The sequence below is a fragment of the Podarcis vaucheri genome (genome assembly GCF_965113315.1).
Source record: "Podarcis vaucheri genome assembly, chromosome: 8".
NCBI lineage: Eukaryota > Metazoa > Chordata > Lepidosauria > Squamata > Lacertidae > Podarcis > Podarcis vaucheri.
Genome location: NC_138766.1, coordinates 32,360,833 through 32,385,764, shown reverse-complemented (window position 1 = coordinate 32,385,764; position 24,932 = coordinate 32,360,833). Strand labels below are relative to the sequence as shown.

Sequence of the window (24,932 nt, the reverse complement as noted above, 5' to 3'; positions counted from 1 at the left end):
AGATACACCCATTTCCTATTACCTTTTATGGGAGACAAAGAGCTATATTTCCTTCTATCCATAAATGGCAGACAAGTAGCCATATATCTTACATTTGCCTCGACAAGGCACCTTAATTACCAGATCACCTTTTGCCCCTGTTGCCCCTGCATTCCAAAACAAATGGCTAAAACAAATGGCTCATGGTATTAAATTCTATATAAACAGAGATCTTGGGTTCACATTCTCACACACCATCAATGAAATAAGAATCTAACATAAGAATCTAACATTTCTTACTTTCTAATTCCTTTGCATAATTACATTAAGCCAACAAATCTCATACATAACATAGATAGCTTTTTAGAAGAAAAGGCCTTTGCAAAGTAAAAAAGGAACTCAGTAAAAACAGCCTCAAAAGAAGCCTCTTCAGTTTACACCCCCCTTTCCCAGCCAGCTGCTTTTCCCATTAGCTCTTCCCAAAATTTATTGCCCTTTAACTCTCTCAATATACCTTAAACCTTAGGAAAATATGGCTAGAGTCTGATGGGAGGCACATGGTATTATTTCCTGTTAAACAATAAATCTTACTATTTACCAACTCTTAATTAGTGTTTTCGCAGCTTGATTGTATTCTGTAATATGTAGGGTCAGTGTAACATTTGCTCCCAGCCTGTAATTTCCTTTTACAACTTTGAGAAACTTGTCTTCTGCTACTGCTATAAATCAGGGGGGCCCTTGTTCAGGAGAGCAGGAAGATAAACAACTGCCAAAGTACTTAGCCAGCTGGTTTCTGCCTGGCATGAAACATACAAACATTTGCAAATATATCTTTAAGCTCATTTTAAAATACAGGCCTTGATCAGATGCCTCAGTATGAGAGTGTTTTGACTGTGTGGTGTGGATTTGCACTTGTGCAGTAGAACTTCACCTTCCCTGTGCACCCACTTAGTCTGTTCTGGGGGTTCCCTCAACCATCCAGAGCAGCTTCAGGGAGGATGCGGGAGGAGGCGAGGGGAGAGTTCTGTTGTGCAGGAGTAATTGAATGAGTTCATTGGATACCATCCAAAACCTGCTGATACACAAACTTTAATATAGATCAGTGATTGGGAACATGTGACCCTCCAGATGTTGGACCTCAATTCCCATAATCCCAGACGGTAGGCTTTGCTGGCCGGAGCTGATGGAAGCTGGGAATCCAACAACGTCTGCAGGGCCACAGATTTCCTAATCCCAGAGATAGATCACATGGTCACAAGGGCATTCTTGGAAGTGTTCCATAATGGTTACTTGGTGGCCTCTGATTTCAAATCAGTGTGTTTTTTTATTCTATACAGGTAACTATTCTATACTATTTTATTTTACACAAGTAACTCGCATCTTATGCTTATTTTACTTAGGGTGGTACTCAGAGTAGACCCACTGAAGTTAATGGTGGACAGAATTTAAATGAGATAAATAAAGGCCTGTCTGCCAATCTCTTCCCAAGCCAGTTCCATCCAGCACCTCTCTTGACAAGCTAAATACAGGAGAGGCTAGACTAGGGTTGCCATATTTCAAAAAGTGAAAATCCAGATACAAAAGTTCAGCTTTTTATTTTGTTTTGCCCCAAGTAGCTGAGCTACATTGAACTCAAATTCTTGAGCTATTTTAAAGTAAATTCGCCAGAATCTAGGCTTTCAACATGGGCTGCCATACGTCCGGATTTTCCTGGACACCTCAGCATTTTCCACCCGGACACTGTTACTGACTGCTGTATTCTAGCAGCGTTCAGGAAATTCCAGATGTATGGCAACCCTACTAGACTGAATCCTGCCATTGTGATGTCTGAACTGCGCCATTGAGTCCTGGCACAAGGCTCAATGTTAGCCACTATTCATTTGAGTTTATAACGAGAAAATTGAAGCTGCTAATTACAAAATTAATACCTATTATTCATCACTCGGTAAGCATGTGCCTTTAGATCTGCCGAACCTAATAATTTCCTCACCATAAACACAGTTATTGAGCACTCTGCAGGTACATGCAGAATGTATAATCCTTTGCAAAAGGACACTCTTACATGCTGGAACATTTAGTATAATACAATACATGTTAATAGCTGTTCTATTTACAAGACAGAACAATAGCATTGTAGGGTGTCCCTACAGAAATGTAGTCAAAGTGATATTGAAATGAACAGGGAGATTACAAAAAGGAACAGATTCCTATTAGTCTGAAACTGAAAGCTTCACAGAATCAAGGTCTCAGCCTCTACATCCTTTGTAGATGCAGCAAACATTATAACTAACGGTGACTCAGTAAAGTCTGTATGTGGGAGAACCAGACAGATCTGAATCACCAGTTTCTCTATCTCTGAATCACAATTAGTGTCATGTAAAAGCCACAGTTCTCGGGATTGCATAAACTCAGGCAAGATGATGAGAAACCATGCAATTACAAACTGGTTTGCAACAAAATTCACTTTGAACTGAGGGATGTCAGCATGTTTAGACAGGAAATTTAGCACATTATTGAATTCCAAATAATTCCATTTGTATAGCAAGCTCTAATTTCACCCGAGTCTTCCAACTAGCTCTGTGGATTTCACACAAACTGCCATATTTAAAAAGCTGCAGAGTAGATTATATAATACTATGTGCCTGTTGTTGAAAAAGATTCTAGGTGAGCTTTAACAAATAAGAGATACAGAAAGTAGTGCGATAAGAATGTTAAAAATGCCCAAACGTATTTCTCTCTTTCTAGAATGCATTTTTAAAAACTCTACTCTCATCAAATTGATGCCATACTCAACATTTCCCTTTGAGTTCTTGATGCGCTGAATGATGCATGCAAATAAATAAATAAATAAAGTATTTTATGGGTTAACCTTAAAAGTGAATTTTGGTTGTTTCTGGACAGGTAACTCCTAGCACTACCATTGTAAACTTTTCCACTGCAAACTACAATCAGAATTGCAACAGAGGCTGTGTACACAATACAGGCTTAAAACGCAGATAGGTCATTCGTTTTCTCAGTCTGGATTGTGGGGGAAACACATCAAAACACAGTTTTTCCTAAGAAACACCAGGGTAGATAGGGATTGTGTACACCGCTTCCGAACCAGCTGTGGGGGTGCACTAGATGTAGAATAGCAGAGGCGGGTTTAGGGGAGCGCAATTGGTTCGGTCTCACTGGGAACAGAGCCTCGAGGGTACCACAGGGGGCTTCATAACTATGAGGTAGAATAGAAGTGGTTCGTGGGTGTCAAATTTTGGCATTGCAGAGGGTGCCGCTGAAATTTGAGACCCCCAAGGTTCGCCACTGAGATTAGACAGGAGTGTGTACACAGCTTGACTTTCTACGCTATTGGAAAGAGTTTACGTCCCACTATATTCTGTCCACACCAATGGGTGTGATGTCATTGCTGTGGGTTGGGTTATTTGAACCTCACACACATTCACTAGAATCCTTGAACAGAGTACCATTTTATGACTCCATTTATTTCCCTTTCTATAAATATTTTAATTATTGTTAACACGCTTTGCTAGCTTTTTTAAAATGGAAAGAAACCCCACCTCTATAGTACTAGAAAAATCACAATGTAGTTTTTGAATTATGCTGCGATGGTGCTAAAACACGATAATCAAGAATACTATTTTTTTAAATATTTCGTTTAGAATAACTTTCCTGTCACTGCCATTTTAGTAACACCATTGATGGTGATGACTTGGAGGGTTGTATGTGTTTTTATAAATAATGGGGGTGGGGTGAAGGATTATGGCGTTATAACACTGTACCTCTCTCTCTCAAGTGTTTTTGTGATAATTCAAAAGATAAGAGTAAAAACATCTGGGTCATAAAATGGTACCCACTGTAAATGTGGTACAAGGTGAATTGGCCCAATCCAGGGACCAAAGATTGGGGCCACAGGGCGGAATGGGGGTATCTGTGCACAGCTGTAAAAATTTAACGCGTTTGAGCTTTCACAAAAGCTCGGTTCAGGCATTACTCTTCATGCAATTGAGTTAATGTGGAGAGAGACAGTGCTCAACTGGTAATTGAGAAAATTGTGTTTCATCAAGTTAAACCTTGGTTCTTCGTTTTAAGGATTCAGTGGAACCACGTCAGTGCAGTTGACTATAAAAATGCTCCTAAGTTTAGTTTAGGCTGGAAAACATGGAATGGGTTAAAGAGATTCCTTTGACATGTGTAATCGTCTACTGCTTGTTTTTACCTTGTCCAAAAATGAGGACAAGAAAAACTAGCTCATGCTATTCATAGGATTTGCTTGTTTGAATTGCTGTGAGATTTATTTCCATATATTGAACTTTTTTTGGGAGTCACAAGCTTTTCTATGGCACACCTCCAATTTACTAATACAGTAAAGTATGCTAAAGTTTGCAGTGCCATGCATAAAAGCAAAAGGAAACTAAATAAAGTTGCAAGGATAATTTATTGAGCTGGGATGGACAGTGGCAAATAGAGAAGCAAATTGACAAGAGAGTTTTCACCTTTCATTTTTGATACTATCCTAGTCTACCAAAAAATGAAATTATATTATTTGGTCAGTTGACCTCTACTTAATACGTAGTAGAATGATTTGCTATACTGTAATAAGAAAAAGAAAAAAAAACCGGTGACATTATACTGACAGAACAGAATGAAAAATCAGAGACATTGCATTACTTCATTTTTTATGTCCTTGTATTGGTATGATGTTAAAATGTGAGCACACTTGACTGAATATATTTGGTTTTGCTTTTACCTTCTCATGATAAATGACTTTATTTTATACTATTTAAAGGGCAACTGGCCATGGAATATCTGGGCATAGTTTAGAACAGCCAGTTAAAATAGAGTGATAGGCAATCAAGTCATACTCAAAGTAGACCCATTGAACTCAATAAATTTAAGTAAGCTTAGTCCATTGTGAAGACCGGGGGGGGGGGGATTTCTTCCCAAATTTTCCAGCCTAGTCTTTCACATCTTTAATAGCAATTCTGAGAGAGTCACACCTGTCAAAAAATAATCTAGGCTAGAGATTGTGGAAAATTCCTTAAGAAGTTGGGGGGGGGGGTGTCTAGGGCTGCAGTCCTATGCTGCATACTTACTTGGGAGTAAGTCTCAATGAAACCCCTATCAAGGTTTTTTGGGTGGAGGTAGCTGGTGTAACATGGTGTCTAAGAGACTGAGAGCCTCTGGTTCAAATCTCATCCTTGGCATGAACTCACCAAATAGCCTTAGGCAAGCTGCTCTCTTTAAACTTCAGTTCTCCCACCTGCAAAATGGGGCAGGACAATTATGATTTACCTTACAGGATTATTGTATGCTTACAAGAAGAAAATGCATAGAATTTAAAAACGCTGTGCAATGTCTCCCATTATTATAAGGATGTTTATTATTTTCTGTTACAACAATAAACTATAAAAACTTTTAACAAACACCGGAGCACTGGCGTTCTTGTCACATTTCCCATTTTCCTCCTCGAGTGCACACTTCTGTTGCAAGACACCGAAGCACTAACAAACTTCTCTCCTTAGTGTACCATGTACAGAAGGTGGGATCAATGCGGGGGCACCTTTGCCAACATACATTATGAAAAGCATCCAAGTATCTGCAAATCTGTCCTTCACTTTAGGTTCTCTGCTGGCTATTTGGTGCTGTGTAAGCATCTTGTGTAAAGTGTGATTGGAAAGCCAAACCTTTACTGAAAAGCCTGCTGTCTTCCAGCATCATGCCATTTCTGCTAGAGCAGCTAACAAAACAAAACACAATCAGATCTTCACGCACTAGTTCTCCTTTTTGCGTTTCTGAAAGTGACAACAGTGCTGGTGTTGGACCCATAACAACCATTTGCCCGGTTACCCGTGAAGTTAAATGCTGCCATCCAGAATCTGTGGATGCCCGGGAAAGTCCACAAGTGAAATAAGAGTTCCCACTTCCTTGCACTCCCACCAAACTTTAGGCAATACATACTTGTTAATATAATGAAGCAGTACTGGTGTCAGGTGCTACTACCTTAAGAGAAGGTCCCTTAACTCTTACCAAGTTCCTTAACTCTTACCAAGCTGCTGAATTCAGTCCCTCCACCCCACTGCTTGTCTGTCATAGAAAAGTCCATCTCCTAGTTCTGCTCCCACACTATCTTGGTTCTGTACTGCTCACTAAAGTTTGTGATATAAAGAACAGGGCTTTTTTTCAGCTGGAACTCACCGGAACTCAGTTCTGGCACCTCTCAGGTAAGTGCCATTGCCATTTGAAGAGAACAAGGGCAGAGTTTATGGTGAGTTCCAGCACCTGTTTTTCTAGAAAAACAGCACTCATCAAGACCTTATACATGAAAGGAGATAGCCCTCTCAAAATAAGATTACATAATGCATGTGTTTTTGAACAGTGTTGACCTGTCCAAAGACATGCCTCTGTGCATTTTATGGGCAAATGAGATCATCTGTGCACTCTGAAATCCTAACAGTGCCTTGTCTTGAAAACGCTTCCTAAACTTACCATCTTCCAAACATGTCTAATAGGTCCCATAATCTGTAATGCCCTTGTACTCCCAAATACAGGCAACCCCCCACTTATACACACCCCACTTGCGTGTGCCCGTATTTTACCCTGCATTAAATACATGGCTGGTGGTAGCTACATGCATGTCTCTTTCTCAGAAGTAAAAATCAAGTAAATTAACACTATAGCACCCTCTAATTCAAACCAAGTCATTTACTTCTTATTAAGCACAATACAGAGATTTCCAGTTAATAATATATCTTTATTTAATGTATGATACTTAAGTGAAGGTGCACAGGTGTTCACATTTCATGAAAAAGGTTGGGAAAGCGCGTCAAACTGTATGAGCGCAAGACTCTCTTCGCAGGTGTACATGCACTTACCTGATACAAGGTGATCTTTCAAGCACTCCTTCCTTGCCAGGCAATAATTGTAGTGATGTGTGTTGCATGGTAAAGACAGTATACGTGACTTAAATCTCTCCTACATTTTATTGCATTTCCTAATGCGTGTGGCACAGAAGCATGTTATAATCAAATTAGATTACAGTGTTTTATTCCATACAACATGAACCCTGAGTGGTGATTGGATTTGTGAAAAATACCACTAGTGATGCCTTGTAGATAAAAGGGACTTCAGCAGGGATTGCCCCATAGTTGGCCAAGAAGCAGAGGCCTTGTGGAAGCAGGGATAGAGGCCTAAGAGGGAGTACCATGAAGACAAGAGGGTTTAGATCAGGCATAGGCAAACTCGGCCCTCCAGATGTTTTGAGACTACAACTCCCATCATCCCTAGCTAACAGGACCAGTGGTCATGGAAGATGGGAGTTGTAGCCCGAAAATATCTGGAGGGCCGAGTTTGTCTATGCCTGGTTTAGATGAAGTGGGAGGCTGAAAAACAGCTTCTCACAGGTTCTGAGGGGATAGGCAGATATGTGAGCTGCGGTCAGGAAGGCAACAAACAGGTAAATGAGCTTTGTGAGGTAGCTCGCTGAAGTGCTGAACTGCCGAACTGCCCACATTTACTGGAACCTACCAGTCACATTCCAGCATGCCTTTCATGTTAGAATCTAAAAATATTCCTGGTGTAGTGTCACTTCAAACTGGTAATCTTGCATATGGATTAACAGAATATAGTGAATTTAGAAAGTAACTTTTCCTGACGTTTTCTAAAGGCTCCTTCCAATATAACATTTTCCTACCTGCATTTAATAATAGGAAGGTGAGAAAATGTGTGTCACTGGTCTTTTTAAGTCAGGAAGGTCTGTTTCCAGAGACTGATAATTGCATGAAATATGGAGCAGGTTTTGCGAGCCCTTTATTTGCAGCAAACACTCCCATCATTACAATGATGCCCATTTGTGACCAATCTCTGGTTACTTCCAATGTGGTGAAACTGGGTTAATTTAATGGCAGGATTCTCCAATCTTGCCTGCGACTAGAAATTATCCTCCTTTCATTGTTTAATTGATTGTATTTCTATGCCCTCCAACGACCCTTCTGTGGGCATCTTACAACAACAACAAAAATACAACTATAAGTCTTAAAGACAAGAATAAATAATGCAGAAGCAGAGAGAAAAACGACAACCTCAGACTCTCAAGAAATAGCACTGAAACTTATTTTAAAACAAGCGTAAAGTTGTTGCTGTTAAATTACAGAAGGCCTGGTGTGGTTTTTTTTAAAGGAGTCTTTTCACCTCATGTCCAAACCACGGCAAAAAAAAAGGGCGCCAAATGTTCCTCCGCGGAATGACAATGTGTGTTTCTGCGGGCGGGAGGGCTCCGCGCGCTTAAGTCCACGCCAGCCTTGCCTTGATCCTCGAGGGAGAGGCTTGCAACAGCGGCCTCGGGTGTTTGCAGCAAAGGCCGGCAGCTCCCCTGTGGCTGCAGCGATGGCCTCCTGACCTTTCGCTGTCCTTCCTGCGGCGCGGCGGGCGCCGCCCGGAGCCAAATGCTGCCGTAAGCCGGCCACGAGCGTGCAAGGAAGGGAGCAGCCGCTCAGGTTTTCCCTCGCCGCTGGCTCGTCATTATTTTCTTCCGCGCTGCGCTTGCAAGCCAGCTCTGGGAGAAGGAGCAGGAAGAGAAGAGGTGCGGCGGTGGCGGGGGGGGGGACCGTGGGGGGGGGAGAGAAGAGCAGCCCAGCAGCCCAAGCCGCCCTCCCCAGCCGGATGGGCGGCCAATGGCACGCGGAGAGCTCGAGAGGGCGTTGCAGGCGGAGGGAACACACGGGAGGTGACAGCTCAAACTCCTCCTATTCTCACAATGCTCAGGAGCGCATTGTGGTGAACATGGCAGAGGAGGAAGATTAAGACCCGCTGAGCTGCTGCTGCTGCTGCTTCCTCCTCCTCCTCCTGACCACCCGAGCCACTTGTTGGCTGCTCTGAGGCCCCTGTGGTGGACGGCGCGGCGGTGGTGCAGGGCTCTTGGGAAGGGAGGCAGCGCTAGCCTTGCGGGCAAGCGAGCGAGCGGCCGGGTTGCGTTTGTGCGTGTGCTGAATTCATTTCTTAATTCTGTGTGTATGTGTGTGTGGAAGGCAGGCAGGCAAGACCAGGAAGCGCTACGAATCCGGGGCTTGGCTCTGCGTGTGATGATCCGGCTATGGAGGGGCAGCGTCGGGGAGCTGAGGAGGAGGCAGATGCTTGGCCGGTGAGGCGGCTGGCGCGCCAGGGGCCCGCGGCCAGGGGCACAGCCGGCAGCCGTCGCCGCTGCTGCCGGGACCGGGCGCCGCTCGCCCGGTGCAGCAGCAGTAGCAATAGCAATAGCAGCAGCAGCAGCAGCAGTTCGCAGCTGGGACTGGGCGCCCTTTGCATTGCAACTCCGCATTGCTCGTATTATTGCGGCTCCGCGTGAAAGGAGGAGGGCCAGCCAGGAGAAGGAAAGGAAAAGCGGGGGGGGGGGAGGCATCGAGAGGGGAAGGGCAGATCGCAGCAAGGAGGATTGGAGGAGGAGGAGGAAAGGGGGCAGCCGCCCGCAGCAGCAGCAGCAGCCATGCTGCCCGGGGTGGGTGTGTTCGGCACCAGCCTGACCGCCCGGGTCATCATCCCTCTGCTAAAGGACGAGGGCTTCGCGGTCAAGGCGCTCTGGGGCCGCACTCCGGAGGAGGCGGAGGAGCTGGCCAAGGAGATGAGCGTGCCTTTCTACACCAGCCGGATAGACGAGGTCCTGCTGCACCAGGATGTGGATCTGGTCTGCATCAACCTACCGCCGCCGCTGACCAGGCAGATCGCCGTCAAAACTCTGGGTGAGTCGACATCGTGGCCCGGCTTTTTTTTGGGGGGGGGCGGAGGCCCTGCCCTGGAGCGGGAGGTGGGTGCGTGGAAAGAAGAGGTGGCTTTTTGAAAGGGGAGGCGCCGTGGGTTCAACCCTGTTTGGAAATCCATTGCCTTGGGTGGGGTCCTGTTGCAGCAACCCCTTGCGGGGAAAGGAAAGATGCTTTGCACATGCCCAGAGGCAGGGACTTATTATTACTCCTTACGCTCCAGAACCATAGGGAGAAGAGCTGTAGCTCAAGTGCTTTGCCGGCAGAAGGTCTCTGGTTCAATCTTTGACATCTTCAGGTAGGAATAGGAAGTCTTCCTGCCTGAAGTGTCAGACAGCCGCTGCCAGCCTGTGTAGACAGTGCTGGCCAGTGGTCAGTCTTGGAATAAAGCAGCTTCCTTAGGTGACCTGATGCAAAGTGTTCTTATCCGAGGCATTATGCTGCTGAGTATTAGTTGCTGGGGAGCATGGGCAGGAAAATGCAACTGTGCCTAGGCATCTGATTGGCCACAGAATACAGGACTAGATGGGCCTTTGGTCGGATCCAGCAAGGCTAGTCTTATGTCCTTTAGACCTGACTCTTCCACAAAAAGAAGGTTCCAATCCTCCTGAGGTTATTTTAAATCCCAGGCATGGAGGGCCATCTCAAAACATTCCTCTATTCTTTGTAATTTCTAAAACTCAAGTCTTTTTGGAAGCCTTAGTTCTAGTCTGCAAACTCTAATCCTGGGAGGATTAATTGGTGAAGAAAAGGTCCTCTGCACACACACAAAGGTACGCTTGGCTGATTTTTGGCACTGGAAACTGGCTTCACCGCTGAGTCTTGGAGAACCTTTAAGTGAGGTGTAGTAATTAGTGGAACATAGCCCTTGACAGGCTCTAATTTAAAGCTCAGGGAGGAGCTCTGACTATCCTCTCACATTTTTTCCAAACACACCTCCATGATTATTTCTGGTTGGGATGGAATTCCTCTTTCCCAGGTGCCTCTTTGAAGCCATGAGCCATGGGTCTATGCTTCTTTACTTATCTTATTTGTATCCCACCATTTGTCAATAAACTGAGGGCCAGCATGTTTTGCCATTGTCTGAAAGCTAAGATAAAAATATCACAACCACAAAAACTATGTGAGAGAACAGCCATGCTGAGAGAAAGTAGATGACTGAAAATCACCCACCTGGAGAGCTTCATGACTTGAGTGGGGATTTAAATTTAGTGTTTCTGATTCAACACCATCATGCCACACTTTTAAATGACACTGTTCTGCCTCTTTCTTGGGCTCCATTATTTCTGTTTTGGCACCAGTAAGTAAGACATTCCAAGTATCACTCTTTCATGTACAGATGAGTAAACTCAGGGTATGTGCACATTACCATTTACTCTGCATCCAGGGTGTTCCCACAGCTAGATTTTGAGGCCATAGCCCATATCGATCCTGTAGTTTCTTGACAACAACTACTACTTGAAGTGTTATTTTTTCATGAAACCAGTTTCAATCTGACTACAAAATGTAAGCTGCATTCACTTAATGCTTCAGAATGGTGTGAACGTTCAAGATGGCTGTGGCACATGTGTAGATGAGTGTGCATGCGCAGATGGGTGTGCATGCGCAAGGGAGCCTCATGAATAGTTTGGGAAGGGGGAGGGGTTTTCAGGGGAGGGGAAACCAGAAGTGCCGTGCATGTTGTGTGAACATGCCTTCCTCTGATGTGAACAACACTGTGCCGATGTGTCTTGAAACTCAGCAGAGGAAAATGGTTTTGCTGCATTTTAAGCCGCTAATGTGAACATACCCAAGGAGTAGGAATTGGGAATGCTGAGAGAGCTGTGAAATAACTATGGCAGTATCTAGCTAGAAATAAATGTAGTTTTTAACTTTCAGTCGCTTCAAAAATGTCACCTGATATGTTCTTTTCTTTTGGGTGAGGGAGGGGAGAAATGTTTTGTTTCTTAGCTTTAATAATCAAGGGCAGCTGTTGCCCACTGGGTGGAGTTCTAATTTTGTTCGCATCCTCCCTGCTGAGGTTTAAATGGGCAACACTAAGAGTAAGGTGGAGGCAGCTGACAAGCAATGCCACCCTCAAGATGGTTTTAAGAAAGCAGGCAGACTGACGGGTGAGGGGTGTCTGAGGAAAGACTGAGTTTAGTGGAGTGGTGTTCCATTTGCCCAGATGGGCAGGCCTTCCTTTTGAGAAGGTGTAATGCAACAAACCTGAGTATACCGAATCACTCATTTAGTATGCCTGAAATAGGCCATGGAACTCTGGTACCTGGATATATTGGTATCATTTTACTTTGATATGATGGGTGAGGAACACAATAAAAATGGGCATAGTTTCTTTCTTTCTTTCTTTCTTTCTTTCTTTCTTTCCTTCCTTCCTTCCTTCCTTCCTTCCTTCCTTCCTGTTATTTATAAGAATTACCCCCCAAATATAAACACCTGCTTGGAGAAAGTGTACTGTATAACAACAACAACAACAATAATTTATTTGCACTTCCTGGTGCAACTGGACTTCTCCGCGACCCTTCCCCTCTGCAGGGAGGTGGGACCAATTCGGATGGTCCGCCCCCGCCACTTAATGGATCCAAATGGTTTCCAGAGAGTGGTAGGGGATGCTTTATCCCATGTTGATGGCCTTTCAGCTGACTCCCTGGTGGCCCGCTGGAATGCGGAGTTAACCAGGGCTATCGACTGTCTGGCTCCGAAGCGCCCTCTCCGATTGCATGGAGCCCGGACAGCCCCGTGGTTTTCTTCGGAGCTGAGGGCGATGAAACAATCGCTGAGACGGCTAGAGCGTCGGTGGCAGAAAACTCACTCCGAATCTGACCGGACACAGGTTAGAGCTCAACGTCGAGCCTACCAAGTGGCGATAGCGACGGCGAAGAAGACTTTCTTCACCGCCTCTATTGCATCTGCAGAAAATAGTAGCAGGAGACTCTTTCAGGTGGTCCGCAACTTAACGGCACCACCTTTACCATCGGGGCCTTGTAAAGACCCCAAGATCTCCTGCAACGATTTTGCAATGTTTTTTGCAGATAAAATCACTCATATTCGGAAGGAGCTAGACACCACCGTGGGAGCAGGGCTGGGGCGGGAGAGTGCTAGAGCCCTGTCTGGTCAAGTTGCATGGAATCAATTTCAATCCGTTACCCCCGAGGATGTGGACAGGCTGCTTGGACGAGTGAAACCAACCACCTGTCTCCTTGATCCTTGCCCATCCTGGCTTATAAAAGCTAGCCGGGAAGGGCTGGGCGATGGGCTCTGCGGGGTGGTGAATGCTTCCCTCTGTGAGGGAACATTCCCAGATCCGCTGAAAGAGGCGGTCATTAAACCGCTTCTTAAAAAACCATCTTTAGACCCGGCCAGTATGGCCAACTATCGCCCAGTCTCAAATCTTCCATTCTTGGGCAAGGTGATTGAGCGTGTGGTTGCTGAACAACTCCAGGCACGCCTGGAGGATGCGGACCATTTGGATCCCTTCCAATCAGGGTTCAGGCCTCATCATGGGACTGAAACTGCCTTGGTCGCACTGGTTGATGATCTCCGGCGAGCTAGGGACAAAGGTGAGAGTTGTTTCCTAGTTCTGCTGGATCTCTCAGCGGCCTTTGATACAATCGACCATAACATCCTTCTGGACCGTCTAGAGGGGTTGGGAGCTGGGGGCACTGTTATACAGTGGTTTCGCTCCTTTCTCCTGGGCCGTGTTCAGAAAGTGGTGGTGGGGGATGAGTGTTCAGACCCTTGGGCCCTCACTTGTGGGGTGCCTCAGGGTTCCGTCCTCTCCCCCATGCTTTTTAACATCTATATGAAGCCGCTGGGAGAGATCATCAGGGGGTTTGGACTGGGTGTCCATCAATATGCAGATGATACCCAGCTCTACCTTTCTTTCAAATCAGAACCAGTGAAGGCGGTGAAGGTCCTGTGTGAGTGCCTGGAGGCGGTTGGAGGATGGATGGCGGCTAATGGATTGAAGTTGAATCCTGACAAGACAGAAGTACTGTTTTTGGGGGACAGGGGGCGGGCTGGTGTGGAGGACTCCCTGGTCCTGAATGGGGTAACTGTGCCCCTGAAGGACCAGGTGCGTAGCCTGGGAGTCATTTTGGACTCACAGCTGTCCATGGAGGCACAGGTCAATTCTGTATCCAGGGCAGCTGTCTACCAACTCCACCTGGTACGCAGGCTGAGACCCTACCTGCCCGCTGACTGTCTGGCCAGAGTGGTGCATGCTCTAGTTATCTCCCGCTTGGACTACTGCAATGCGCTCTACGTGGGGCTACCTTTGAAGGTGACTCGGAAACTACAACTAATCCAGAATGCGGCAGCTAGACTGGTGACTGGGGGCGGCCGCCGAGACCACATAACACCGGTCTTGAAAGACCTACATTGGCTCCCAGTACGTTTCCGAGCACAATTCAAAGTGTTGGTGTTGACCTTTAAAGCCCTAAACGGCTTCGGCCCAGTATACCTGAAGGAGCGTCTCCACCCCCATCGTTCTGCCCGGACACTGAGGTCCAGCGCCGAGGGCCTTCTGGCGGTTCCCTCATTGCGAGAAGCGAAGCTACAGGGAACCAGGCAGAGGGCCTTTTCGGTGGTGGCGCCCGCCCTGTGGAATGCCCTCCCATCGGATGTCAAGGTGATGGAAAACTACCTGACATTCAGAAAACATCTTAAGGCGGCCCTATTCAGGGAAGCTTTTAATGTATGATATTTTAATGTTTTTTTGGTTTCTGTGGAAGCCGCCCAGAGTGGCTGGGGAAACCCAGCCAGATGGGCGGGGTACAAATAATAAATTATTATTATTATTATTATTATTATACTCCGCCCATCTGACTGGATCTCCCCAGCCACTCTGGGTGGCTCCCAACAGAATATTAAAACAGAATAAAGCATCAAACATTAAAAACTTCTCTAAACAGGGCTGCCTTCAGATGTCTTCTAAAAGTTAGATAGCCCTCTGCCTGGTTCCCTGTAACCTCACTTCTTGCATTGAGGGAACCGCCAGAAGGCCCTCGGTGTTGGATCTCAGTGTCCGGGCTGAACGATGGGGATGGAGACACTCCTTCAGGTATATTGGACCGAGGCCGTTTAGGGCTTTAAAGGTCAGCACCAACACTTTGAATTATGCTCAGAAACATACTGGGAGCCAATGTAGGACTTTCAGGACTGGTTTTATATTGTCTTGGCGGCCACTTTCTTGTATAAGAGAGCAATTTACTTTGATGTTTGGGATTGTGGAAGTGTTTGTTCTGTGGGCAGGGCTGTGGCTCAGTGGTAGAGCACATGCTTTCCATATGAAAGCTCCCAGGTTCAAGTCTTATCACCTGCAGGTAGGGCTGTTGTTTGCAAACAATTTCCCCCCCTGGAAGCAAATACCACGGAAATAAATGCAAAGCTTGTACTGTACTATATTCCGTTATATTGCTGAAAGTGGCTTTTACATTGTGTGAAATCGCAAATACAGTGTGGAAACGTTGGGAAAAGGAAATAATCTGTTTTATAACCTGAAAATTATATAAGAGTTTAGTAATAGAGATGCAGGATCATGAACATCAGTCAACCGATATGTGTCAGTGACACTCACATAGCTATGTTTCTCATGGCGCTGCAAGTCAGAGAACAGTAAGGCCAGTAACAGATGCAAACTGATTTACAAAGCAACATATAACCTAATGCAAGGGTTCACAAGCTGCTGCCCGTGGACTACCAGTGGTCCAGGAGCTTCATTCAGGTGGACGGTAGCAAGTTTGTATTAAATATTCATATTGTTGTAAATTGCATTTTGAATGCTTCTTTTATTTCTTATATATTGTATTGCAGTCAGAATTCTGTGGAATGCAGATTATAATGCAAGAAATACAACATGATTTAAAAAGCAGAAATATAACAACAAAATTAATTAAGATACAATAAGATTCCAGATAGATACCAAAACAATAAGAGAAATAGTAAGCACACTAATGAGCAGATGCCAGCTAAAAAGTGCTAGTTGAAAATAAACTGTTCTTAAGAGCACACTTAAAAGCTGGCCACCAAAGGCACACATGCATGTCTGTAGGAAAGTTGTTTCACAATTTGTTCCAAAGTTGAAAACACCATTGCTCCTATTCCCACCAAGCAAAATTCATACGGTGGAGGAATAGCAAGAAGAGCCTTAGAAGCTGGCAGGAGTTCTCAAAAGCTTTCATATCTGAGAGGTAATTCCTGACATACCAGTTGGTTCTAGGCCATTATGCGCATCAACAGCTAAAGTCAACACCATGAATTGAATCTGGAAGCTGTTTTGGGGCCGGTGGACGTGAACAATATGATATATCCTACTGGTCTCATCTGAATTTAGCATTCTTCAAGGGCAGCCTCATGTAAAGGACTTTATAAGTAATCCAAAGAAGTAAAAATAAATAAATAAATTGTCCAGTAGCACCTTAGAGAACAACTAAGTTTGTTCTAAGGTGCTACTGGACAATTTATTTATTTATTTCGACTGTGTCAGACCAACATGGCTACCTACCTGAACCAAAGAAGTAAGTTTCACTACAATGCATTCACTAGCTTGAGGATGAATGGCGTTTGGATCCAATCCTGCAATAGCTAAGTGAGTGTATATTCCTGTTGCTGTCTTCTTCCCAGAGACTAAGAGTTATTTTTATTTTTTTAATATACTAGGGTCTCTTTGGTTGGGCCTATTTCTTCTGTATAACTCCAGCCAAAGCAGGCTTAATCTATGTGATAGGTATAATTATTCAATCCTAAATAGGGAAGAGCCCTGTAAAACTACAGTTTTGCTGTTAACAGAAGATGGGTCCTTAATCAGGCAACCTGTGAAAGAATTCACTGAACTCAGAACTCATAAATAGGAACATAGGAATCTGTCCATTAGAGGGTAACGAAGAAAAAATACCACTATGATTACTACTATTACTGTGGTTGTTTTTGCAATAATGCAATATTTGACTGTACCAGTCCACAACGACCATGGCATCTAATTGTCAGGATGCGGGATGTGTTTGTTGTGTATGCCTTAAATGAGGATGAAAGTGTTCATGAGTGTGTGCAAAAAAGTGTGATTATTTTATTTCCCAATAAGAGGCATTCACCACATGTGTTTTTCAGCTGATGTTTCGTGCATATTTTTCAAAATGCCAAACAATTATTTCCCTTCAGTGTGTGACCAGAAATGCATAGCCTTTTCTGGAAAGAAAGGAAGTGTCTTCACTTCTGCTTTTTGAACCCATCACACATTGTAGTGACTGTTTCAAGTCAACCTGGAGTAGAAGATGATGAACACAGGAACAGGCGCACATCCTCCTCTAAGTTGGTGCCTTCTGGCCTTATTCCTAACTTCTTAATAGCAGCCCGGTACTGAAAAATTAAGCAGGGGAGGTTTTCCGTCTTTTTAGCTCCCTTCGTTGAACTCTGTAATTTATTTGTGTCATTTTGCTGTTAAAAGCTATGGGTACAAGACCTGAATGAGGTAGCAACCCTGTTTTTTATGCTACCCCCTCTGTTCCTTCCCAAGGTGTCCCCAGTCTGTCACTATTTTGCAGGAGGGAGTCAAGCACTGGGAAAACTTGGTGAAAACTTGCTTGGGTTTGAGTACATATATTTTGGCATATGCATGGAAGTGAAACACCCGCTCAAGTTGCAGTTGCACTGTATTCTCAATTTAAAAAATGAGAATTAGGCACCTACCGTTAAAAATATGACCCTGTGTTGTATTCAGACACGTATTAAAATATGTTTTACCTCAGATAAATACTGTAAATAAATACATACATATGGAATTATGTTACTGGCTTTTGGAACTTCTTGTGTAAAATATTTTCCCTCTGTCAAGAAGATTTCCTGTGGTTTTCCTCTTGGTTTTCTGTGTGCAATTTGAGGCCCTTTGAATACAAGTAACTTTTGGGAAAGAATATGACCAGCTGTCTGTGAAATTGACAAACATATTTTTAGATTCTAAAATCAAATCCTGACAATATCGTTTCATGGAGTGGCCTTTGGCTGCTTGCCAGAAGTACTTTTATTGCATCATTATTGTTTGCAGCGTATTCAGTAATGTTGCATTACTACCAGACAGACCGGTCATGCTAAAGGTTCATTAGCAATGTCATAGATAATTAGCGAGCCAGTTTTGGCATAAAGGAGTTGTCTAGCCTGTTCCTAAATGCATTTACTTGGAAGTAAACGCTCCTGATTTCAGCAGACTTAATTCTAAGAAAGTGCTTGTAGGATCAGTCTTTGGGGAAGAGAATGAAATAAAAGCTCTCGTGTTATCTTGGTCTTCTAGTATTCAGACTCTCAGATGTTAAGAATCTTGGCTAAGCACTGATACAATTTTCAAAAAGAACAAAGTACTATAAAATAACATTTTTTATTAAAGGACATGCTGATCAATATTGCATCTCAGTTTAGTTTTACTCCTGTAAATAATACACAGATGCTGGTCCTCATGGAAAGCATCTTGAAGATATTTTACTCTCCCCTATAATTGCCCTAAAAAGTGCACTTATTCACAATCATTGTACATCATACTTTTTTTTTTTTAGAAAGGGAACATCAATAGACTGGACTGGAGTGCTTCTTCTCTCCCAGCTCTCCCCCCCCCCCCTAAATTCCTGGCAAGTATCTTTTTAGTGGCTATTAATATGTCTCCTATCGGTTGTCATTATTTTGATATACGGTTAAAGAAAGTAAAGCTTAACAGCATGAACAGTTTGCCCTTCATGACCCAGGATTCACATGCCTCAGAGAGCACCTCTCTTTCTATTGCTCCCTCTCTTCAGTCTTCCTCTCAGGCCCTGATCCAAGTTCCAGTTCTGTGTAAAGTGAGACCATGGTGAGGAGAAGTCGTTTTACACCAGTCCCCTTGAGGCTATGGACTAATGTCCCCCCTGACTCACAGATCTGTGCTGCTCTTTGTTGCCTTCTTGAGGTGATGCAAAACCCATCTCTGTTGTTTGGCTCAGCTGCCCAGTTTCATGCCTGTGTACTTTGGTGAGCATCAAACAAGCCACAGTTAAGGAACAGTGCTGGATTCACATGTAAGCATCATAATTGAAATGAACCAAGATTTGTCAGCCCAGCAGCAAACCATGGCTTCAGGTTGTGTTTTTTGGCAGTAAACAAGCCATAGTTAAACTGCTGGACTGGGTTCACACATAATGCTAAACCATGATTTAATCAACCATAGTTTAATCAACTAATGATAGTTTAATAAACTATAGTTTAGCCTTGTGTTAACCTGGAAATCAACAAGTTATTTTAAGTTCTGTATATTGCTTATGATTAACTACCGGTATATTAAGGAAACATACATCATTAACATTTTAAATACATTAGGCTACAGTGGTGCCTCGCAAGACGAAATTAATCCGTTCCCCGAGTCTCTTCGTCTTGCGGTTTTTTTGTCTTGCGAAGCACAGCTATTAGCGGCTTAGCGGCTATTAACGGCTTAGCGGCTATTAACGGCTTAGCGGCTATTAACGGCTTAGCGGCTTTAAGAAAAAGGAAACAAACTCGCAAGAACTTGCAAGACCTTTCGTCTTGCGAAGCAAGCCCATAGGGAAATTCGTCTTGCGGAATGACACAAAAAACGGAAAACTCTTTCGTCTTGCGCGTTTTTCATCTTACAAGGCATTCGTCTTGCGAGGTACCACTGTACTTAGATTTTTGATACTTTGAATTAATTTATGGTCGCACCCCACCTTACTCTCTGTACACTCAGTTCCACCAATCTAAAAACATCTTGCTGGGGGCCTCATTCGAACCCATATCACTATCCATTGGTTCTCTAATTACTTCCAAATTTCCTGTTAGCATGCAGGACTGAAGTGCCATTATTTAATTCACTAAAAATGATGGTCTTCTGTCATATTATTAGGTGCTATCATTATTTACATGCTGAATGAAAATAGTTGCTACATTTTACTAAGTTTAAGTATTTTCAGAACATTCATTCTGGAATATTAATAGAGTCCTTTTGTGTCTGAACTTGAATACAGACTGTTTTCCTCAGTCCTTTAAAAAAACCACCAGGCTCATATTTTAATAGGGCTTTGTTCTTCTAAACAGCTGCTGTGGCTTAGCCATTGATTATACCTTAGGTACATCAGTAAGATCAAGACAGAGTTGGAATAATTTATGTGTCTGAAGTTAATCCCTAGCCTCCAGATGCTGCCAGATCATCTATGACAGAAATTATTTATCTTTGTGGTTCAAATAAATACTTCCAAACAGCAAATATTTTTATGTATCTGAAAAAAGTCATGTTTCCTCCTGCTCTGGATGGTAGGACTCGAATCAGTGGCTTCAAATTACAAGAAAGGAGATTCCGACTAAATATCAGGAAGAACTTTCTGACTTGTTTGACAGTGGAATGGTCTCCCTCCGGAGGTTGTGTACTCTCCTTCCTTGGAGGTTTTTAAGCAGAGGTTGGATGGTCGTCTGTCATGGATGCTTTAACTGAGATTTATCCACTGCAGGGGGTTGGACTAGATGACCCTTGGGATTTCCTTTCAATGCTACAATTCTGTGATTATATGTCATGATGCAAAATGGTGCTCAGCTCCCTGCACCCAGCAAAGTGAACACATCCTCATACTTAGCTGTTCCTTTCTTTCTTCCAGTTTTGAGCCACAATAGTATCTCAGTATTCTCAAAACACCTTTGTGGGTTTAGTCCGCTTCAAAATGAATGTAGTAATACTTGTGTCAGTCATTTTTGGCAAATGCTTTTACAGTCTTGTACAGTCTGTTTTGAATCAATTCCCATTTTGTCCAATGGGGCTTACTCCCAGGTAAATGAGTGTAGGATTGTGGCCGAAAGCATTTAATGAATAGACGCATGACAGAAAAAGATTAGGATATATATTTAAGGTCCTATTTTGATGCTCGTAGCTATAACGTGTTCATAGCACTATCTTAAGAAGCCTTAATAATTTTTGTGAAGCTGTTTAATAGAATTTTCTAATGTAATGCTGATCTGTATCAGTCCCTGTGTTGTTTTGTTTAAACAGACATCTTGTGCATTGCATTCAGTAATTCAGATCTAATTGCTCAATTAACCCCAAAGAGAGTAGGGTTAAATCCCAACCTGGTATCATTTTAGAGAGAGTAGTATTGTTTCTGCTAATAGCCTGAAGTTTGTTGATTAACATGAACAAGTTAAAAGCGAATTGAAGAAGTGTAGATGGAAGCCAGCTGCAAACAAGTGTGCCATCCTAAGCACACTTACCAAAGGATAACTCTTGGGGAACCAAGAAAGACATTTTACGCTGCACAGTTGTATTCTATTCTATAATGTATCTTGATATCTAAGATGCTTGATAATTTATCTTGATACTTGGATAACATGATAGCAGAAATGTAGGCAGAAACACATTGTGGATATGAATTAACTGCATTGTATGCAGTGAAATCTGAGCATGTTTGTGCATGTGGCACGACGAAGACAAAATCCAAACTTGTTTAAGGACTGCGTGAGACTGGCTTTTTTGCGGGTGTGCTCTGCAATTGATGCAATAATAGCGCATTAGTGGTTGATTCAGATAGGACTGCCCATGCCTCATTCTGCATCTGAAATGCATCCCCAGTGATACGACATTACATCTGTCCAGAGCTGCAGGGTGGGAGAGCTGGAAAAAACTTCGCACCTGGCAACCAGCACATTTGTTACTGTGGCTGATACTTCATGCACTCAATTATATGTAACACTCAGGCACAGATGAGACAGTTTATTTTTTTATTTTTCCCCTTTAGTGACAGTGTGAATCATGAGAGCTATATACAGTGGGAGGGGTGTTTCTCTCTCTGAAACATGAAGTACACTCTGAGTATTTCCTTTCCTTTCATGTTTGATGCCGTTACATCAAATAAGGGGGTAGGATGAAGGTTTTATGGTCATATTTGCAGGGGGTTGGACTTTGGCTTTGGGCGTCCCTTCCAACTCTACAATTCTGTGGTTCGATTATATATTTTTTTGGAGAACTAATCTTGATGTTTATTTTGCTCTAGGAAGCATAGTTTGGTCAGAATCAAGTATAAACTTCCAGAGTTAATGCAAAATACATTACTTCTGGTAAATGAGCCACCATAGCCGCTAGAGGGCCATGAAAATTTGTGTCCTGGGCTTTTTAGACTCGTCTACCTATGTACTATCTGGAACCAAAGTGGCACATTGGTTGTCAGAAGTGCTTTGGGGGGGGGCATTGTTTTCAGCTGTCTCTCCCTGCCCCCTTCCCCAGGTGCATTCTTGTGCAACAAAAGCGTGGCAGAAAAAAACCACCCTGCAGGACACCTGTGGTATAGCAGGTTAGAGGATTTCAGGGAGTCATAGGACATGCACCGACTGGAGCCATATGCAGTACTGAAAGTGGGATCACATATAGCCATAATTCATGAGCTTAAATCATCATGAACGCTCAATACAAAGGACGTATGGAGGGGCCCTATATCCATATGCAGACCACATACAAAGTGTTGCAAGTTCATTTGTTTGGTGATATGTGTGCATCCCCATTCTTTCTCCTGGCTTAGTTTTTTTGCTACTGTGTCTCTAAGTTTCTGTAATAATTAAGGCTGCATGTTTTCCATCCCAGTGAGTATTTTGGTACTTCTGTGCTTTATAGAGCTGTAGCACTTGGGTAACAGTCCTTATTATCTCTGGCCATGTTGCTGCTATGGTTCATATTGCATAGTTCTTCACCCAGTGTGGAGAACGACTGTGCAATAGACGGACTGGGACAAATTGCATTGTCCTGGATCTCCTAATTAAACCATTTCTAAAGAATAGGATTGTCACACTCCCAGTCCTCCAGTTCGTGGCGGGTTTAAGGCATAGCCCTCTTTTTCTTCTGAAACCTCCTTTCCAGCTGAACTGTGTATTGCATTCTTGGATATTGCCAGTCTACTTACTAAAGTTATGCTGATTCAGCACAAGCTTTTTAGATGCATGATTCAAAACTATGCAGCACTCTATTGTGGCCACGTTTTAAAATGGGTCTCATAGTGCCGCGTATCGATCTCACTAACCAAGTGTAGTATTAAAAGGGCTCGCATATGAATATCAATAGAAATTATGATGCATTAAATTAGCTAATTGACCTTAGTTCCAGAGCTGTCAGCCAAGCATCTTCTTTTTAACCCACTTGGATAAATGTAAGTACGGTAAATAATAATCTGTATATAAAATCATTAGTTGTTTGTGCATACTAGGACAGTAAAAGCACATTTCATATCTATCACTTGTAACACCCCTTGTATTCTCAAGAATGATTTCATTAAGCTGTTTACACCATCCGCAAGGATGGCCTATAGCAACCTTCTCCAATTTGGAGCACTTCAGATGATTTTGAACTGCAACTCCCATCAGCTGCTGCCAACACAGCTGTCCTGACAGGGGCTGTAAGGAGTTGTAGTCCAAAAAATTTGAAGGACACCAAGTTGGATGGATGGATTAGAGTGATGCACTTAATGTAAAAGCACTATTAAGTGCAAAACTATAAAGAACTTTAAGCAGGTTGCATCTGATGGCTAATGCTTTAATGTATTGCTGCTGCTGCACCTCGGACTACTCATGATAATTAAATTGCCATCATCCCATTCACATATATTGATTCAATGTACCTCTGTTTTCTTGATAGAAATTGGTACAATCTGAAATATTAAGCAGAAATACTTGTAGTAGACCTTGCGGATCCTTCTCTCTTCTTGAGGTCTGCCCCCTCTGGAACCTATTAAACCACCATTCGGTAATTGCCGTATTGCCAGAATGAATGAATTGCCACTAGAGGGTTCTGTTACTTGCTGAAAACCTGAACTGACATGGCTCAATTAAAAATAAAGGCAGAAGCTCTTGATTATGCCGTTTTTAATGGGCGGCAGGTATATTCCTTATGGAAAATGGTTTGTAGCTCAGGTGTAGCTGACATTGGATTTCAAGTTCCAAGGCATTGTTTGTGACCTTGTCAGTAACCTGAGAAGTCCAAGGTTTTTGTTTTTGTTTTGTTTTGCTAATTAACCCCCAGCCCCTGAATCTTTAAATCTATTGGATATAAATATGAGCTTGAAAACTGTGATATAACTATTAAACACTTCATGGGCATGTGAATGGACTAGAGTAAATTTGAGTGTTTTTCCCCTCTCATTCCCCAGATCTCGTAATTCTGAAGGCCATTTTGCAATTTTAGCCTTATTCCGCAAGCCATTGCAGTTGAAGCGGCACCTAGTAAACTTAATTATGCATAAACAAATCAGACCTGCGCAACCTGTGGTGCACAAAGCCAAGCATAGCGCACTAGTCATATATTGTGGGCTTCCAAGAGCTTAATGTACTTGTTAGTTTTTCTGCCTCTCTAAATAAATGGTCTCTATAAATAAGATGCTCAGAAGCACCCAACAATCCACAGTGTATGCTTGGTGGCACAATAGTTTGTTCATCTTTGTGGCTCACAAGTTATGTATACCTAAGGTAAATATTCACATTAGCAGGAGACTTGCAAGTTATTTCCCCTGCCCTTCTTAGTGCTGAACAAGGTGGAACATCCTGGCTGCTTGTGCTATCATAAACACAGATGAAAGCCTTGGGGTGGAGGCTAACCATGGGGGCACGCAGGCATTCTTAACCAGATGTTAAAAATGAATTAATGATTTTTTTAAAAAAACACATTTCTGTGTTGAATCGTTTAAAGCTACAAAGCTGTCTATATTAGCTGTTCAAACATGCTGTTGTTAATACCGCTATATTAACAACTACCATATCAAAGGGATATGGTGAAAAATGTGCATTTAACAATGCTTGGAAGTTCCACCTTATCCTTCATTTCCTCATGTGATAAAAACAAGGCAGTTTTTCCAAATTCCTTGTGGTAGGATGGAAAATCACTTGACGAACTTCTAGAAAATACTTAGCTAGTCACTGGAAAGGGCTTTGTGAAACAAAACAAAACTTGATGGTAATCTGCTAGGCATGTAACTGAAAGAGATACCTTTCACATTGTCAGTGTACTTTTTTAAAAAAGTAGTGCCCGTAGACTAGATTTTTCCTGATAGAGTGGCATTTCAAAGAGCTCTCTTGAGTTTTGAAGTAACAGGTTCCAACTTTCAGAACAAAATCTTTCAACCAAAATCCCTAAGGCTGTCATTTAAAAAACCCAAAATCAAATTAGGCAAATCCAAGCATATATGCAATGTGACTCCATATGCATAACAC

The 24,932-nt window shown here is 43.0% G+C and overlaps 1 protein-coding gene across 1 annotated transcript in view; it reads left to right on the top strand.

The window, feature by feature from the left end:
* Window positions 1-8,614: 8,614 nt before the first annotated feature.
* Window positions 8,615-24,932, top strand: part of GFOD1 (Gfo/Idh/MocA-like oxidoreductase domain containing 1) — a 47,549-nt gene continuing 31,231 nt past the window's right edge. The window contains exon 1 of the mRNA XM_082234588.1: window positions 8,615-9,710. Within this exon, the coding sequence (XP_082090714.1) occupies window positions 9,458-9,710 (253 nt within the window). The 5' untranslated portion in view covers window positions 8,615-9,457. The remainder of the gene's footprint in view (window positions 9,711-24,932) is intronic.